The 19,630-nt window shown below is 38.2% G+C and overlaps 1 protein-coding gene across 18 annotated transcripts in view; it reads right to left on the bottom strand.

Annotated features, from left to right (window-relative positions):
- Positions 1–218: 218 nt before the first annotated feature.
- The window catches only part of INPP4A (inositol polyphosphate-4-phosphatase type I A), a 198,043-nt gene continuing 178,631 nt past the window's right edge, over positions 219–19,630 (bottom strand). For 8 of the 18 annotated variants that reach the window (XM_073352666.2, XM_073352639.2, XM_073352688.2 and 5 more), the window contains 5 exons: positions 18,937–19,077; positions 18,255–18,352; positions 14,142–14,254; positions 13,371–13,525; positions 3,261–9,926 (listed from right to left, as the gene is read on the bottom strand). In XM_073352666.2, the coding sequence (XP_073208767.1) occupies positions 9,746–9,926; positions 13,371–13,525; positions 14,142–14,254; positions 18,255–18,352; positions 18,937–19,077 (688 nt within the window). In that variant the 3' untranslated portion in view covers positions 3,261–9,745. The other 10 variants (XM_073352717.2, XM_073352762.2, XM_073352784.2 and 7 more) reach the window with 4 other exon arrangements.

The raw sequence follows: 19,630 nt of genomic DNA, 5'->3' as shown, positions 1-19,630 counted from the left end.
GTTCTTCTATGGCGTACACAATGTTTTAGCAAGATCTAAAAAAATAAATAGCTCCATTTTATTCATATAAATGTGTAAAACATATCCATAAAAGATCCAGTGCCTTCCCCATTAGATAAATGTTATCAGATAGGTCAAGTCTGGAGCCAAAGACCTTGAAAGTATTGATTTAATTTATCTTAAACTGATGCATTTAAAAACAAGTCACCATCTCAATATTCTTGTCAGTTTTTTATTGTTTTTCATCCTAAAGACGAGCACATTTACAGCATACATGGATTGGATGAACTAGGAATATATAAAACACTAACCATATGTTTATGATATATTAATACTGCCCAAAAACAAATAAATAGAAGTATTTAAGTGCATAAAGCCTGGCAAATACAACAGTTTTGGGACAAAACAGTATTGTATTATACAATAATTTTACATATATAAATGAAACAAAAGGCAACTGTGCTGTGGGTGCTTTCACGGAACATACACAGAACATACTTGGCAACATTTTTTTAAACCTTAGTATGTTTTATAATTTAAAAAATGTACTCAAAAAGAACATTAGACAGAACTTCATTTTACAATAATCCTTAATGTCTTTCCTGTGCAACAGAAAAGCTTAAACTCTCATGTGAAGGTTCCTATATGTTTAGTTAAAGTTTCACAGTTTTTCTTTTTCGATGAACTGCTCAAAATCTTACTGTTCAATATGCCCTTTAAGCAAGCCTATTTATGTGCATGTAATAACAATGTTGTATATATAAAATATTAGCCGAACAATGATGCTTTACATGAAGTACATAGAAATTGGAATATTCTCCACAAAATAATGCAGTACTTAAGTTTGGTGTTCCACCGCTTTAAAAAGGTGAGCAAAAAGCATGCACATAAAGAGTTTTGGAATTCTTTTAGATTAGGTGTGTATATAAAATAAATAAAGGTCACTATAATTTAGAGTGGATTTAATTATTAAGAACTCCATAATGCTAGTGAGCAGCTCTAGTAATTGTAGTAACTCTCTTGCATTATTCCCCCTCCAAAACTGAACACAGAGTTCCAGTGTAACAATGTAAGAATTTATAAATATGCTTAACTACATGATTGAAAAATATATGAAACAAACTGATCAACTAAATGTCACCAGTGAGAAACTCTGAGTTCTACAGAGTACAGATTACATAAAAAGAAATGTGGTGTTTAATAATGGAATAGGGATTGCAGATTTAACAGAATGAATGGAATAATATAAATCCAAAGGATTCTTACTGAAAGTTGCTGGGTTTTTTTTTAACGTGTATTTGTTTTACATATTGTCAAAAAACAAACACAGGTTGTTTCATTTGGGATGAACAGAGACAGTGGAGTTCCCAAGGATTGTTTCTGCTATAGCCATGAATTAATTATTCAAAACAGGGACAGGACCATAAATACTTTTTACAAACTTCTAGACATATGCATATCTTACACAGTATTCGCCATTTTGCTATCTTAGTAAGGCTGAAATAATAATAAAAAGCTAGGTCAACAAAACAGTCTAACTGGCACGTGTGACACTGTTAAATGTTGAACGGCAAAAAGCAAAATGTGAAAACTACGGTACTTAAAACCCCCAAATTTATGTGGGAGCAGAATGAACATGATCAATAGAGCAGTGAGAACACAGACGAACACCAGGAAGACAGAGAAAGAAATGAGGAACTGCCACATACATACCTGGCTGTTGCTATTCTATTATGAATAAACTGACCATATTTCCCATTCTGAAGCCTACTTCCTTAAAATCCCAGGGGGAGTGAGCACTTGACTATTGTATATTGGGCTAAATGTGGCTAGGGAAGATTAATCCTGATAAAATCTGGAAATTAATGTTTACATTCATTTTTTAGAATCCATACCCTTTACAGAGACTATTTTCAAGGAGATCTGTTGAACATTTCTTATAAGATGCTTATCTGGTCACCTTAGTCATGAGATGGAATAAGTATGAGGTTTTAACACGTTAACAGTTACTTGTATCAAAATAGGACATTGCTAGATTCACCAGAAATATATGTTACGATAATAATAATCCCTGTGCATTATTCTGACAGAGCTCAGCTGGGCAAAATGCAATGCTAAACAGAAAACAAATTTTTGTTATGGAAGGATTTGGGCAGTTGTGGACATTTATAGACCATCGTTTGGTTAGCAGGTATTGAAAATATCATCAAAAAAATTTTTAGATACTAACACGATTGACCTGAAGTGATATAAAAAGCCATGGAAAAATGCATTACTTAATACACAATACCATGATATTTACTGACTTGCCTGTTATGCTATAAGTTACACTACTGTAATGGGGAGATAAAACTGTATTTGAATTTTATAATATTGTTTGTTAGCATTCACCACTAATCAAATGCAATCACACAAGTGTTTGAAAAATTTAAAAAGTTTCTGAAATCAAATAAGGTGATTGTGGGTCCAATCCTGAGCCCAGTAAAGTCAATGGGAGTTTTGGACTAAGTTGGAGCAGGATAGGACTTCATGTCAGTATCTGGCCTTGTACATTACTAACTCCATGTATGAAAGACAGCATTATATATACAGTAAAACATTTTAAACTCCTGACTTTTGTTTTGACATTCTTTTTTAAAAATTAAACCATTGTTGCTTGATTGTAACAATTCATTCTACACTCATCCGACTGCCCAGGGTCCAATTAATTTACTATTTACAATGTTGAGATTTTATTCTCAGTTTTAAAAAGTATTATGAAAAGCTTACTCTCACGTCAACTCAGTATAAAAAGATGTTATGTGAAACACCTGCCTAAACACCATTCATAAAGTCCTTGACGATCCTGGAGGTACCAAGCTATTTCCATTTAGGTAATTATTCAGTGCTACAGTATTTGTGCATTTTACATACACTGAAGGCTATTTAAATGGGCAGAGAGTCATCAAGCTAAGGTGTCAGAATAACCTTCATAGATTCCAATTCAATAAAGTAACATGCTCAATATAACCTAGTGAAATGTACAAAAATTGGTCATCTGGTCTCGATGACAAATTCATATATTAAACTAGAGTATATCCCTGTGTTTTAATGGAACAGCTAATTACAGGACACAGTATGCTTATGTTTCAACTTTTCCATAAGTTCCTTCTGGAGGCCTGTAATGCTTTGGGAAAGCCTTCAGTTGCAGGGAATTAAATGCATACTTGCGACATCCAACATTCTTCATTGTATTTTCTCTTCGACAACCCTCACTGGGGAAAAAAACAAGCACAAAAAAATGACAGCAGTAAAAAGGAAAATAAATAAATAAAAGACTTAAACTAAGATGAAATGAACTGGTTATTTCATAGCATTAAAAAAAGTTGATTAGTTTCAATGGGTGTTTGTGGATCATTTGCCATTGCAAATATTAAAAATGGTGGATCATTAAACAATGCTATTAAGAAGCACATAGAATGGACACATGCTATGTTTAATTGCTAGTTTTGCATTTCTAAAAAGCAGCAGTGTATCTAATGGAACAAACTTTTATATTTGAGATGGTTTCATGTATTTCAGGATACTTTTACTGTGAAGTTTAAATGCCATTTCATTGCACATGGAATCCAAAAAACCTGCTGAAATAATTTACTAACAAATTAGCAGAATTGTAAGTTGAAAAAGAAAAACTGCTGATCTCTGAACAGAATTTTTAAAATAATTTTATTGTCCCCTGTATGGCAGTATTATCAAAGCTTACTTAAAGAGTGAATACAAAAATAATGACTTTTCAGATAACTCTGCATGCATAAATTAATTTGAAAATTAACAAACTGTACTAGCAGAATCTAAATCCTGAAACGGCAACTTTGTATGGGTGGAAAAAAAGATTGGCTCCATGTACAGTCATCACACAAAACTGTTCAGAGTTTAGATTGCAAACCTAATGTTGCTATGCAGTTGCTCTATACCAGCAGAGGAGGCTCTGTGCTATAATGAAAGCTACCCCAGCTATAAGGCTTCTATATAATGGTTCTGAAATCTACTGCAAAGTTCCTTTGATTGTATGCAAAATCCTTGTTTTCCAAAAACAGACTTACAAAGAGGAAGCACTTTTTAAAAAATGTAGGTTATAAGTTAACTTAGATTCTCACGAGAATGTTTTCTTCTCTCTTTACTAGAGAAGGTAAAAAATGGATAATGATAATGGTTTAATGCTCTAGCTTGATGGTGTAATGTACACACCACCATCTTACGGCTGAAATGCTATATTATTCCCGTTTTAAAGACAGATGAAAAGCAGCATGTAACATACTCCAGATAAACCATAGTGACAATTTAAAAGGTTGGTTTGGGGTTTTTTACCTTTAAAAATCTTCTTCCAACATTGGCTCATGCTCATTGCTGGGCTTATTTGATTTTGATTAATTAAAGTGGTTGTAATTTTATTTGTTGCCTGTTTTAAATGCATTTAGCATTCTTAACTTTGTCTCCTAAAACCACCCTATTTAAAGTTTGAGGACTGCCTACTACAAATGTGCAGTAACTGTTTTTTATAGTATGGATCCCAATATGTACATTACGCCATTATTTTGTGTCTTTACACAAAATACTGCAAAAATTGTTACAGCCAATTAAGTGAGTGAGATATATTGTGAAAATTTCTTGAATATATTTTCATGTCATGGACTTGAATTGCTTCAAAGGAGCCATTAAAATACACTTTCATAAAGGATTTGCTTTCCTTTTCTTGGACAAATTGTTTTTTTAAAATTGTAATTAAAACATTAAGTTTAATTGTGTAATGGTCTATATTATTATGTTCACCACTTTTACAAGACTAGGATAAATTTTGTACAAGGTATGTTTTGTGAAATCATTTGAAAACTCAATCTGCTGAACATTATTGTCTGCTGATCATTATTGTCCTGGTAAAATGTGTGTATCAACATTGTATGTGAAGTTATAAGATTTGGCTGTATAGCATTGTTATACATGTTTCAAGGTTAAGAAAAGCAGGCCCAAGCCAGTTTTTCCAGAGACAAAGACACATTGACACCTCAGCCAAGTGTTAAAGAGCTATCACCTGCTTAAGCAGCCATTCTCCAGCAATGGGAAGGTGTGAATAAGAAATTTACATTCCATCACAGGGACTTGTCAGATCTCATGTCCACAAAAGACTACTTGTTGCCTGCACTCCAGCTGGGGGCAATCCTCAAAGAGGGGAGGGTGATATAAGAATGATGGCTTGGCTACACTTGCAAGTTAAAGTGCATTAAATCAGCAACGGGCTCCCTAACTCCTGAGATGTCCACACTGGCAAGGCACTTAGAGCGACTGGACTATGCAGCTGGAGCGCTCCTGGTAATCCACCTCCACGAGAAGCGTAGAGCTTGCTGTGCCCCGGCTGAAACAACCGGGTGTCAGTGTGGACGACGCGGTGCATTACTGTGCTGTGATTGGCCTTTGGAAATGTCCCATAATCCCCTGAAGTGAAGTGGCCACTCTGGTCATTGCTTTGAACTCGGTTGCAGGCATGCGGATATCCCCTTTCAAAGCTCCGTTCTGACAGCCGGCTGCTAATCTGCTCCGGGACACAGAGCAACCATTACTGTGGAATGCTGCTGCTGTTGCCGAGGCAGGTGTTCGTGTGTGTGTGAGAGAGAGAGAGGGGCGGGGGGGGGGAGGGAAAGTCTGCTGCTGTCTGAACTTACAAGACAGCATGCTGACACACTCTCTGCCCCCCAAAACACACGGTCTCTCCCCCCCACATACACACAACACACTCCCTGTCACACTCCACGCCCACACCCTTTTGAAAAGCATGCTGCAGCCACTTGCACACTGGGATAGCTACCTCAATGCACTGCTCTCTGTGGCGTTGCAAGAGCTGCTAATGCGGCTACACCACTGCGCTTGCAGCTGACAGTGTAAATACACGGCAGCATTTTCCCTGCTGCTGTCTCCGAAGGCTGGTTTAACTCCCAGAGCTCTACACCTGCAACTGTAGCCAAGCCCTGAGAGATTGTGGCCTCCCATTTTCCTCTCTCCTCCTTCATCTCTGCTCATAACATCAACGACTCTCAAAGAAGTGAACTAAGGGGGCAGGATCTCACGCTGAAAGTAGACCCAGCCTGTGAAATTTACTGCAGCGTATGGTGAGACAAAACCTTTTGCTTTTAAGTTCACTTAGCTTGTTAAGTTAGGTATTAGCTTGCGTTTTACTCTTATTTTCTTTTGTAACCAATCCTGACTTTTATGCATCATCACTTGTAATCACTTAAAATCTAATCTTTCTGTCGTTAATAAACTTATCTTATTGTTTTATCTTAACCAGTGTGTTTGGATTACAGTGTGTGGGAAGCTCCATTTGGGATAACAAGGCTGGTACATTATCATTTTCCTTTGATGAAATGACAGACTTCCTATGAGAAGGTACTGAGCAGTACAAGATGCACATTTCTGGAGGAACAAGGCTAGGACTAAGAATTTGTGGGTGTCACCCTATATGTAATTCATGAGTGACTGGTCAGAGCACAGATGTAATTTATCTGGGAGTGATTTTGAATACTGAAGGCTGTGAGAGCAGACCAGGAGTGGATGTTCTGACAGCAAAGAAGGGTAAAAGACACCCAAGGCTAGAGAATTAAGCTGTTCAGCAGTCCAGATTGCACCCTGGGTAATGTCACAAAGGGACAGTAGCATGGGACACAAACCAGAAAGTTAGGGTATTCAATGGTAAGTTTAGTACTGTTCAGAATTCATCCCATCATGACTAGTTATTGCACATGTCTGAAGTGAGTCACAGTGATGGCGCTGCAAGGGCTTTTTCCCCCTCCTGTGAACGTGAAGACAAGATATAATACGCTGTCACATATCATCCTCTGTGCCAGATTTTTAACTGCTGTATACCATCGACTTCAATGGAGCTATGTCAGTTTATACCAGCTGAGGATGTGGCTTACTGTTTGACTGGAAACAATGGTGACCAGAAATATTAATTCACGGGTCACTTTTTCTTTGATGACCTAATAGTGAACATAAATCCTTATTTCACCACTGAGATTCCTAGACACAACTGAATGAGTTAGTAACAGCATACTGCACCAACTGGTATCAAGCTTCCTTAATTTTATTATTTTTAGTCCTACCTTTAATATAACCTTAAACATGATCTAAAATATATTTTGATATGTGACCACAAAGGCATAACAATAATTGGTATTTTTACCTTAAATGTAGGGGTTATCTTTACCTTAAATTAATTAAAATAATATCGCACCTTTACCCTAGTATCTGTCAACATTTAATTAAATGAATGTGAAAACTCCTGCCCAAAGGTAACCAGCTGAATTAGAAGGTTACAGTATTGCTCCTTCATGCCACCACCCAAAGTTACTAAAGAGTGTTCTAAAATGCAAAGAATGGAGATCTCGTGCTGCTTAATACTTCTGAACTAATGGCACTTATGTTTATTACGCGGTCATTGATATGACATAACAGCCATCTCCTCATTAGAGATCCTACGCAAGGGTTTGGATCGAGCAAGGTGTCAAGTACTCCTATGAAGTGCTGAGCATCCTCAACTGAGCATCCGCTGAGTTCATTGGGAGTTCAGGCACTTGGCACTGTGCAAGACTGAGACCGTTGTAAAGAACCAGAATCTTAACTTAATTATGTGATAGTTTTTGTGAAGAATTAATTTCTTCTGGTTGAGATCTGTTTGCAGCATGCAGTAAACTTTTCAGTTCTGGAGACCTGAGTTTAAATATAGGCTAGGTCACAAACAAAGGATGAAATCTACGCCCAAAGAAATGAAATTGAATTAAGTAGGCCTAGGGTTTCACCCAAAGTAAGACTAATCGGCTTCTTAAATTAGAGTTCGATTTTGCAAGATGATGAGCATGTTGGCCCCAATCCAGCAAAGCATTTAAACTTGCTTAATTTTAAGCACATGAATAGTCCCACTGACTTCTATGGGACTAGTCATGTTCAAAGTTAAGCACATACCTGTTAGATTGGGCTAGTGTGCTCAGCACTTTGCCGGATCAAGGCCTTTGTCCATACTGGATGTTTATTCACATAATAAAAACACAGAATTTGGCACAAAAGGCAGGCCGTTCAGGGGACAAATAAGGCTGGAATCAGAAGTGTGTGAAGATCAGGGCTTAGATGCAGTGGTAGGATAATTTATACCTGCCACCAATTAGCTTTGTATTTTCTATTGCTGGCATGCCATGGCTTCAATTTCATTAGCAATAAGCTTTCCCAGACTCACTCCAGTATGTTTTTATAAAAATGAAATATAAATTTAAATAAATAGACTCACCGTTTTTTAAAAAAAACATAAGAGGGTATCTGGGGTGAGGGAGGGGATGGAAACCAGGAGACATTGTACTATACAATTTGATTTGGTGAAGACAAAGAAAATATAGCCATGTACTTTCTGATTTTGTTATAACTGGAAATTAAACATTTCCTGAATTTAAGAGTCTATTCTAACCTCAAAATTACATAGCTGCTTTTTCATCTTGCATTATTACTGGTCAGAAATGCTTCTAAAACATTATAATGAATGTATCAAAGTTACAGCTATCTAGGCTTTCTGAATGCTGCTATGTGCCTATTTGAACGAATTATAATAATAATAATGATAGAAATTACATATTAATTCACTGTCATCTATTTACCTACCTAGGTCCTTATGTGGCTCCCATAACCATAATATCTGTGCACCTAGCAAATATTTAAGAATAGAAATAACAGTAATACTTTGTCTATTGTCACTGCACAAAACCCAAATGCTTTGGCTTTGTAGTTCAGTGTAACCATGCTAAGGGAGCTAACTGATATACCTCTTTTCTTGCCTGGTATATTAAATGTCAACATAATTAACTTATAAGTAATTATCCTGATTCAGTATTCTCTTTTTTTATAATTTAAAAATGGACCATCTTTCCCCAAGGAAGCATAAATGGACAATTGATCACTATCAGTCTATTTTTACTACATACTCCTTTTCTGAGAGTCATTCACTTAAATAGGTTACAAAAATGTATACCTGTAAACATAATGGAATAATATTGCATGCAGTACACTGCAATTCAAGGGTTTTTTTTTAGTGGGTACAGTATATGCTACTGAAATAGATTTAAACATGAGAAAGGAACAAGACTATGGGTTCTGCGAACTGTTTACTACTGTAATTTAGCGATTATGCTTTGAAATGGAAGTAGAAAGGTGTCAGATTTGTTTATCTAGGTACATCTGTTATAAACCCCACCTATTTATTTTAAATTTTTCTCTTCATACCTCATAAAAATGAAAGGCAAGGTTAGCATACACTTAAAGATTATACAAAAAGATACAAATTCTTTTCAGACAGAGTTCCTTTCTCTGGAATACATGAAACAAGTAACACAAAACTGTATATATGAGAGAGACTCTTAGATCTGAAGGTAAGAGAAATATTTGGTAAGAGAAACTGATCTTCAGGCCAGCTAAAGTAACGAGGTAACAGCCAACTTCAGACTATGTTACAAGCTCTGAAAGCATAACAATGGTTTAAACTTCCAATACAATTCCTCTTTGATAAAATAATTTGATGTATATTTACACTTTAGTACAATATAAACGTAAAATTGTAAGGCATAATAATAATTCTTGGCAGACATTGCTATGACACATTCCTTTGTCCAGCAGGTATCAGGTGGCAATACATATTTAAGCACTTTTATCTATTTTTGTTTTTTTAAGCTTGTCTTCATTTGCAACGTAATCGGGCCACCAGGTATGCTACACTCAGAAACAGCCACACAATCAGTAAATTGGGGCTCAGAGCTAGTAAAGGAAAAGAGTAGAGGAGGCTGGGGTCTAGCCCGAAATCTCGGATGGGCACCAAGCCACTCAAGTTCTTCTGGGTGACTACCTCCCGTGTTCCAATGCTGTGAAAAGGAAGAAGTTTGGGAGAAGGGAAAATAAAACAGAAAGGAAAGCAGACATGCAACAAATGTATCAAAAGAGATGGGAAAACAAGGTGACCAAGAAGGGAAATGAAAAACATGGAAGAAGCCACAACAAAATTAAAACATGGAGTAAAGGAAGAGTGGAGTAATGCCAAAAAAATCACCACAATTACAGATAAAAAGAGAGAGAAAGAGAATAAAAAGAGAAAAATAAGAAAAAATACTGTCGTCTACTGAAAAGAAATACATGTAGGTTGAACAAGAATGGTTTTCCATGTTCATTTTCTCAATTGGCCAAGCAATATTCCATGCTGCCCTGCCATGCTTCCACATGCTGCAAAGAAATGGAGCTCCGAAAAGCAACCTGAACATGAATAACCATTGTAATATTTGACCATTTCAAACATGCTTCAATATGAGTTGCAGTGAATTAATTCAACAGCCTCTGATCTGTCTGTTACAATGCAACAGATCAGATATTGTGCTTCAAAATGAATTCTACTTGTTCTCAAAATGCTTTTCAACACACACATTTGGGCAGTGTTTGATTTATGCAACTGTGGACATGGGCAATGGGGGAATCCCCAGGTCTCAGAATAATCATCTCAGAATGGACCCTCACTGCCCAGACTGTTTTTGAGCAAAGAGGGCCAACAGCAGAGAACACCTGTCCAGGTTAGCTGAGGTTTCTCAGCCCAGCTCTTTCTTTTGGATCACTAGTCTGTTCTTACTACTGTCCTTTTTCAAAGCGCAAAGCCACAAACACCTGCAAGTTTGGGACCTAATCTTGTGAGTAACAAGTGCCTCTGTGCAAGATGCTAAGCAAACTCAACTCTCTTTGGCAGCTAGTAAGATCTCAGAAACTTCCTGGAGGTCCCTCAGGTAAGCAGGAATGAGATGGACAGAGGAATATCTCTGTCTCCCCAACCCTTAGAAAGAAAGTGGGCACAGGAACATACCCACAGTAGCTTCCCCTGCCTGGCCTGCTACTGGTGAAGAATGGTGGTGGATTGAGGAGGAGTGGTATATGTGAAGTTAAGGTACAAAAAGGTGAACGTATTTGGGATAAGTGGGTGGGAATCAATATGTACTGGGGGGCAAAATAAATGGAGGGAGAATGCTGGGGAGTGGATGAAGGGAATGTAAATGGGTTTGAGTGTGAGTAGTGGAGGCAGTGAATGGAGAGCTAGAGCTGAATGGAAAATGTGATCAGTGTTAGAGAGAGATTAGACTGAATGGGTTGGGTGAGGGACAAGGAAAAGAGTTTTGATCTTGAAAGATGAGAGGAGAAGAAACAGAATACGGGGAAGGAGAGAGAGAGAGAACACAACATGAGGGTAAAGAAGGAGGAGGGAGGGAAGAAGCAGCACTGAAAGTGACAGGAAGACATACATCAAGGTTGAAAAACAGAGAACGGAAAACGAAGAGAAGGATGGGAAAAGGAAAAGAAAAAACAAAAGCACAGGAGATGTAGGGCTTGTCTACTCTTGAAATGATACAGCGGCATGGCTGCACCACTGCAGTTGCGCCACTTCAGCAGAAACGCTACCTATGCTGACAGGAGGGATTCTCCTGTCGGCCTAGGTAATCCACTGCCCCGAGAGGCAGTAGCTAGGTTGACAGAAAAATTCTTTCATCGACTTAGCGCTGCCTATACTGGGGATTAGGTCAGTTTAACTACACCACTCATGGATGTGGATTTTTCACTTTCCTGAGCAACATAATTAAGCTGATTTAATTTTCTAGGGTAGGCCAGGCCATAGGAAGTCACCTCTTTACCAACTCACGTAATATAAAACTGAATACCACAGGCATCCAGGTCAGTTACATTTATCCCAGGCTCATGCAGACACTCCTAAAGAGCAAAAAATGCTACATTAGGAACATACTAGATTGCGCCTAATAGTATGTATTTCATTTGACAAAGTGAAATGCTCATAGTGAGAATAACTTTACAAAGGAAAGAGAAATGGAGGAGGAAAGTTCCTCACTAATCTGGCACTTGAATGTGACCTAAGGCTAACTGCAAAATTGCACTTTAAAAACAGGTCCATTTCCCTCCATGTTATCCGATGGATAGTATCACTGAAAAGATCCAACTTAGCTATACTAAAAAGGAACTATACTGCTGACGGTGATTAGATCCAAATACCTTGGATGACAGTCAGACTTCGGATCTGGAGGTGTCTGGCTTTATTGGCCTTTTGTTTGCTATTGTGTACAGAATTTCTGCTATATAGTACTTTGTAACATTATTACTACTTAAGGTGCTGTGTCAAGATACCTCAGGTTCTAACATCAAGGGATTGCACAGGTTTCATACATAGCATGAATGAGTCCACTATTACAAAACCATTAAACTAAGTGAGAAAAAGAAAGACTACTGACAACCAATCAAATCTAGGAGTGAAATCATTTAAAAAACAAAATTTACCAGAGTAAGAGGCTGTATCATGTGAAGTATTTTCTTGTAGGCAATTGAAGATTAAGAAAGGGTCAAATAGCAAAAACATACAGAAAGGATAAGAGAATTGAACACTTTAGAGAATTTGGTGAGAAGACACACAGTACAATACGTTCAGTAAGAGTGAATGTCAAAAACAGGACTCAACAGCATTGCTGAACTACATTAATAGAGACTAAAACTGGATTTCTTATCCTTTCTTTTGGTATGTGAAATACGGAGTTTTCCAGCAGTGCTTGAAACAAGGCATTGAACAACAATAAACAGATATTTTTTTTTAGTATTTAACTCTGCAAACATGTCTGCTGCTTCAGAATACAGAACATTGTTAAATTGATGAAAACAGAACACTGACAGGTTTGATGGGGTTTGGTTGCTGTATCATGAAACACTCATAATGACAATTTGCCCAGTGAGCAAACTGTTTCACTGCTAAGGAGTAAGCATAGCAAACCAGTGCAACCTGCAGATGCGAACCCTTCACATAAGAAAGAACAGAAAGGTCATCTCTGAGAAAACCTCCTGATCAAAAACTAAATTAAAAAGATAGCACCATAATGGCAGCCAAGGGTATGTCACAATCATTGTGACTTTCAAGGGGGCATTAGTCTTCTATGCTCAACTGGTAGCTCAGCACTGACAGTCTGTTTGAAAGTTCTCTCTTATGTGCTTCTCTGAACACTTCCAATACATTGTCGAAAACTAAGGTTACAAATTGTTTCTTTGCCCCTTAAAGAGCACGTTGTGCAAATTTGGCAATAATCAATTTTACTTTGCACAGGTCAAGGAATTTAAGATTGAAAGAGAGACAGTCTGACAGCCAGCTATAGCCTGTGGGGTTTATTTTACTTTATTTTTTGATGGAACTGATCCTTTCCCAAAGAGAGACAACCACTCATCTGCAGTTTACATGGATCCTGAATTAGGAATAAGTGACAAGTGAGCAGTCCAACTCTTACCTCCTCATGCACTCCAGTGCCTGGGTGAAGACCTGAGGAGCCATTCCATGTTCATGCTGCAGGATCAAACACTGCTCTAGAGTCACTGACATGGCTGTCCTGTCCTTGGCACTTTTACAACTTGTAAATCGAACACCATTTAGTCTCCGGCATATCTAGAAGTGGGATATACAATTCATTATTTCTTCTTTGTGGGAAACACTCTGGCTAAGAGAACACACTTATTTTCCCTCTCAAATTGCATTTTGCACCAGCTCACACTTTAGATCTCCGATGTCAAAGTCTTAGTATTAGAGGCAGCGTGATGGAACCACTGTACCTTTAATTACTGGTGTTGTGGGAAAAAGTTATTTTGGAAAGACATTTCACCAAGATGGTAATAAGATTTGTCTTTAATTTTGGACAGAGCTTTTAGATAGTGTTTTACATTTTTAATCTAGTGATTTCTGACATCTGCTTGTCAGACTGGTCTCTTATTCTATAGGCCAGAGGAGAATGGTGAGATTCTCTATGTGGAAAGACATCTTCCAACCCTTCCACCAAAACACCCTCTAATAGCTGTGTGAAGAATTTATTGGATTTAAAAGTGGATACTTTCCTTTCCCACCTTAGAGATTTGGGTAGGGGCCGCTTAAAAATTTACTTGCAAGACAACTGGGAAATTTGGAAATATAGGTTATAAAAATAAACTTGAAAGAAGAAAGGGGAGTATATACTGTACATGTACAAAACAGACTGTCAGAGCATGGCAATAATCAGAATGATAAATACCTCAGCAGCTTGCCAAAGAATATCAACATTCTTATTTTTTCTTGCATGTACATTCTGTCCCAAAAACCTTAACAGTTCAGGCAGGCACGTCTGACTACGAGATCGAGGTAGGCCTACAAAATAAAAACAACTCCTACTCATTAGTGGCCATTGGTTACACAATGATAACTTCTCAGGGCTGAGCTGAACTGTTACATGTACCAGCTAGAACCTCAGCCATGTTCTCCTCAACTCATCAGAGCTTTACAACTCTGAACTACTTAGCACTATTAAACAGCCCAAATTAAAGCTTCATTTAAAGCTAAACTAAACTGCAATATTTACAGTATATTCAGAGGATTTCAGTCTCTGGGAACTCAGAATATGACTGCAAAGTAATCACACAGGAAAACAGGATCAGTTTACTATCCTATATGTTGGGTGTCATATTTCCCCCCTCAAGAGGCCATAGTGGATTGCACCTGTCCCTGCAATAACTCTGGAAATCTCATTTTACTTTCTGCCCTCCCTTCAATGTCCAACATCACAGCATCCACAAACTTTCAGATTCCTGTCAGCATTATTCAGGTGGTCAGAGAAGTCATTACTGAGTGATGTCCCTGCAGGACTCAGCATTCTGTGGATTGTTTATTAATACTGAACTCAAATTAATTAAGGTCTTTGATTAAACTCCTACTGAAGGAAACTGACAGCCCTTCAAAATGCCATGGAAATTTCAATGGTCACCTCTCTTTATAATCCAAGTGTTATATATTATTTAGTACACAAGTATCAAGGTCCTGTACAGCAATTATTACATAGTAACGACATTGTACACATCTTAAAGCTGCAACTGGATAAATGAGGTGATATATACTGTTAGAGAATTATTATCTGACAAAATAACATGCTGTGAACCATGTGATTCAGTTTTTGGACCACGGCTCTTCTCTCAGATGGTATCAGGGCACCAGCAAGCCATGAGAATAGCTACTCTTAATGGTCTGCCCTGCTGGCTCCCTACACAGAGAGATTGCCTGCTGTGAGGAGGGTGTACATTCCAAATGTTTCTCAACAGGCCAAGAGGATAAAATAGAGGAGAAACACACTTCATATCCTCTCTCTCCAGCCAGGAGTAATTCATGCACTTGAAATCCTGAGGTGCTTAGATCTTACAAGTCTGGAGGGTCCTGCAGGAAGTTTCTTCTGGCAATAGGAGAAAAGCAGAGAAGTTGCTTTTGGGAGGCATTGACCCTGGTTGACTCCTCCTGAGTCTCCATTTAAGTAATCTGTGTCTCCCAGAGCACTTTTTCCCTTGAACAAAGGACCAGCAGTCTCACCAACGGCCATTCGTCCTTTGCACTTATGTAGTTGCTGATACCAACCATCTGCTTTGCAGCCCGACATCAGCTGGGGAAATTGTTAGACACTCTCCTTGCTCTGCATGAGTTGGACATGGGTTCATGGAGAATAGTGCCTGTTTCAGCTTGTAACCCTACTCAAATAATGCCACTCTGTGCTTGGAATAGAAGCAGGAAGAGAACTGCTCTGACTTCCTTCCCTCCTGTAAGCATACATCTGGTTTTATCCCAGCTTTTCATAGGATGTCCCAGAAACTTTTTCTGAGGCACCTGAAATGTCCCAATTTTTCACATCACTAATCAGAGTATCTGGTTAATGTATAATCACAAAACATTTGTTCAAGATGTATTGTAATACCAAGCAGAATTCATTCCTGGTAAACACAGAGCAAACACTCCAGTGGCAGGAAATCCAGTGTGATGAATGGTACTTGGAGTGAAGAGAAAAGCCAAATGGGTATAGACACTATCAAAGCTGTTCTTTCGCTCAAAGTACATATTAGTGACACTTTTTCAATGTTTGTTACAAATTATACCTGGAAGGACACGCACACAACTGCTGCGAATTATACCTGGCAGGACACGCACAGTTCGAATCTAGGCTGAGGCACATGAACAAAGTCCACAACTGCAGAGTTCCCAAAAAACACCAAGTTTATTACGCTCGAGCGCGGTGCCTCCCTGCTAGCCAGGAGGGGACCCCGAATACAGATTATACAAAGGTTATATACCTCTTAGCAAAGCATGTTGCCCTCGTGCATCAGAAACCTTAGCCAATAAACAAACCCTTTTCTCATCTACCACCTATCCCTGCTTGGTGCATTCCTCGTGCTAAACTAGTATGTTAATTACACAGCATGGTCCTAAAGCAATGCATCAGTAACTTTTATTATCAGGATGGGAGGCCTCACATCAAAGGCCAGGAGATAGGGAGTTAGGGACAGACAAAGAACAGATACCGGGAGTCAAGGCAGGCTGGAGACAAGGAGGAGGATTTTCACAGGAATGCAGTATCTAAGGAACACTCCTCCTGGAGCATGATGTGCTTGCTTTTAGACAATGGTGGGCCCTAAACCAAAATGGAATCACATGTGCTAACTTTTCCTTAACAAAGTTTCAAGATAAATTTACTCAGAACATTAAGTTACTGTACGAAAGCTTCTAGTGCAGAAAATATGTACATGTTGGTATTGAGGTGGAAGCTGGAAGTATAGCACCAGACACCACTTTTTACAATAAGATGTACTTTTGTCATTTGAATGACTATTTCACCATGCTAAAGACACCATCAAAGAGGTGTCCCAGGGTTTTAATTCAGAAAGTATCATACCTCCTTCCAGCTCCACAAAGGACACAAACAAGAGATGTGTAGGAGAGGAAGACACTCTGAAGGTAAGAGGAGGGACAATGAAAAAAAGATGGAGCTGCAGTGAGTATCAGAAAGAGACTAGGGAAGATCAGAAGAAGATAAAGACTGGTGGACAACAGGACACGGTCTGTTCTTCCTAGCTTAGTTCGTCTCTCACAGGGGCACGAAAACAGACTGTAGGATAAGGAATGCTCAGGAAAGAAAGAGTGAGAGCTAGCAAAGCAAGAGACAAGAGACAGAATTAAATGAGCCAAGGGAGAGAGAAGGGAGAGGAGTGAACAAAACAGAGAGGACAGAATTGGAGAGGGAAGAAAAAATGATTTGAATAATTCCTCACATAGACAAGAAAATAAAGAAGAATGAAGAGAGAGGAAAAACAGAAGGAGACTGAAAGTTAATTATATTATTTAACATGTGGCACCAAACTATTACATTAAAATCAAATGTAGTTTTTGTAGGTGAAGTCGTCACAGAATGTGATTACGCGGGATTAATGGGAACTTGGAGACCAGGGGCCAGATTCTGTTCTCAACTGCACCAGGATAAATCCAGTATAATTGAGAATGCAATCTGGCCTCTGACTGTGATTAAAAAGGTGGGCAGTGTCCCATATTCCTCTGTGCAAAGGAGGAAGGGAATAACATGCCTTAGTTTGGGGAAGGAGGGATCTCCCTGGCATTGTTACCGGCCTTTCAAATGCTTATGTGTTTGTTTCTGTGTATGTATGTGTCTGATGCAAATCCCATAAATGTGGTTTGGAGCCCACTGGTTTTTGTGTATGAGGAAAGGTTGTGACTTCAGAGTTGTGCCAACTGATTTCTATCTTATTTTGTGGTCCCGTGCAAAGTCCCTGCCTCCAGATAAAAGAAAAGGAAAAATGTACAAGAAGTTTGCCCTCATACAGAGTGGAATTTTGACTTGTAGCTTCCATACCTGCTCTAGCAGCTGGTTCTCCACTCTTTAAAGCAACCTCACTGGCTACAAATGCTAACATTTCACAGGAGCTTAAAAGGAAAGGCAGGAGGGATGGACTGTGTCCAGGGTGTGGTGTCTCGATCTCACAACAGACCATCATGCATGTGAAGAATACTACCATAGCAGCAGGCAGAGTTTCTGCCATGGTACCAGCTGTGAAAATATTCACTCGTCTAATTTTCCCCCAGCAGTCATATATTTTATAAGTAAATATACCACTCAGTGAAGGATAAAAATTGAATCAGAGTGAGCCTCAAATCATTTTATACAACACTATTTAACTCTGCAATTGCAACACATAGTTTCATCACTGCTCTGATGCCATTGATACTGCAGTAGTTTCAACATTTAATTTGATACAAACTAGTCAGCTATTTAAATGAAAAATACTGTATTAGGTCTACCTGCTATAAGTTACTGAGTACTTACAATCATCAGGCAAAACTTCCTTGAACTGCTCAAAATAGGAATTCAACCGAACTAAACTCTCCATATTAATTATTTCTTGTAACGACGTGTCTCCAAACCTTTAAAGATGAGAAAAGGGAACAACATTAGCCCAGAGATACCTTTACTCCTTTTCTTTTCTGATATTTAAGCATGAGAGGGTGACAAAGATTCAGCCTGTGAAAATCCTGAAAGTTCAAACCTCTACTCAGACAGTGAGTACAGTACACAAAGATAAAGAGATTTATTCCAGGAATAAAATTATATGTAGGTGCATACACACACGCACACACAGGTTATGGCAGTTAATACTTAAAATCTTGGTTTCTCTATCTTTCAATATTAAAAGCCCATTTATTTAGAAATTTCAAGTTAATTTTGATTGGGAAAACACCATCTGAAACTTTTGCTGAGAACTTTTGCCCTGTTGTTTTGCCAGAGACAGGTAAAAGGGGTACAAAACAACGACGATCAGGACTAAGGAGAAGGCTGTAGTCACTGATCCAAAGATATGTGACTGAGAAACATGCTTTTATTTATCCAGCATTCATTTTCTTTTATGACAATAATGCAAGGTATTCCATCATCGCAGAAATGTATTTCCAGCAGGGTAAAAGATTATCTAGCATCATTTAAGGTTGAATTTTTGTGATTGGATATGTACTTCTCTGCTAGGGTTTGCTGCTCATTAATTCCCACGTTGAAAAGAACAGGCTGAACTCTCAGTAACATGCCGCTCTGAATTTCCCGGGGCAACGAATCAAACAAGGCGCTTGGCAAAGGAATCCTCACATTAAATCCATCACTTCAAACAAACAAATGGAAAATATTACAACTGAGACATTTGCTTACTGACCTGTATTTTTAAAAATGTGACGCTTCTTTTTCAAAGAATAATAGCTGAACATACAGCAAATTATTAATAGGGTATCAAAGACACGCTAGTGCTTTTAAGCTTCGTACTGATTAGAAAAGAAAGCAATTTAAAAACTGCAGCACTTAGCTTACGTCCTGATGTGTTTATCTTTTGTATTTTATCTGTTTACCTCACTGTCAAAAATTAGTTTTCACTTAATTTAGTACTGCAGAGCGCACACAGCTCTGGGAGAACAAGCTGGATGTTAGTGAGCCTCACACAACATCAACAGTCTGGTAATTTTGATTTCAAAAATCTTTATTACTAATGATGATACAGAAGCAAGAAGAACCCAATTGACTTACAAGCCCCAGGTTGAATTTGCAGGACTGCTGTTTATGGATTGGAGGGTGGGGTACATGTCAAATGGGCAATTTGTTAGGGAGGACAATGAAAGAACAAATATGGAATTTTTACAGCATTTTTCTGACCACAATGGTAA

This window comes from Lepidochelys kempii, chromosome 1 (assembly GCF_965140285.1).
Source record: "Lepidochelys kempii isolate rLepKem1 chromosome 1, rLepKem1.hap1, whole genome shotgun sequence".
NCBI lineage: Eukaryota > Metazoa > Chordata > Testudines > Cheloniidae > Lepidochelys > Lepidochelys kempii.
The sequence above is the reverse complement of the archived record's forward strand: the minus strand, read 5'-3'. Positions and strand labels throughout refer to the sequence as shown.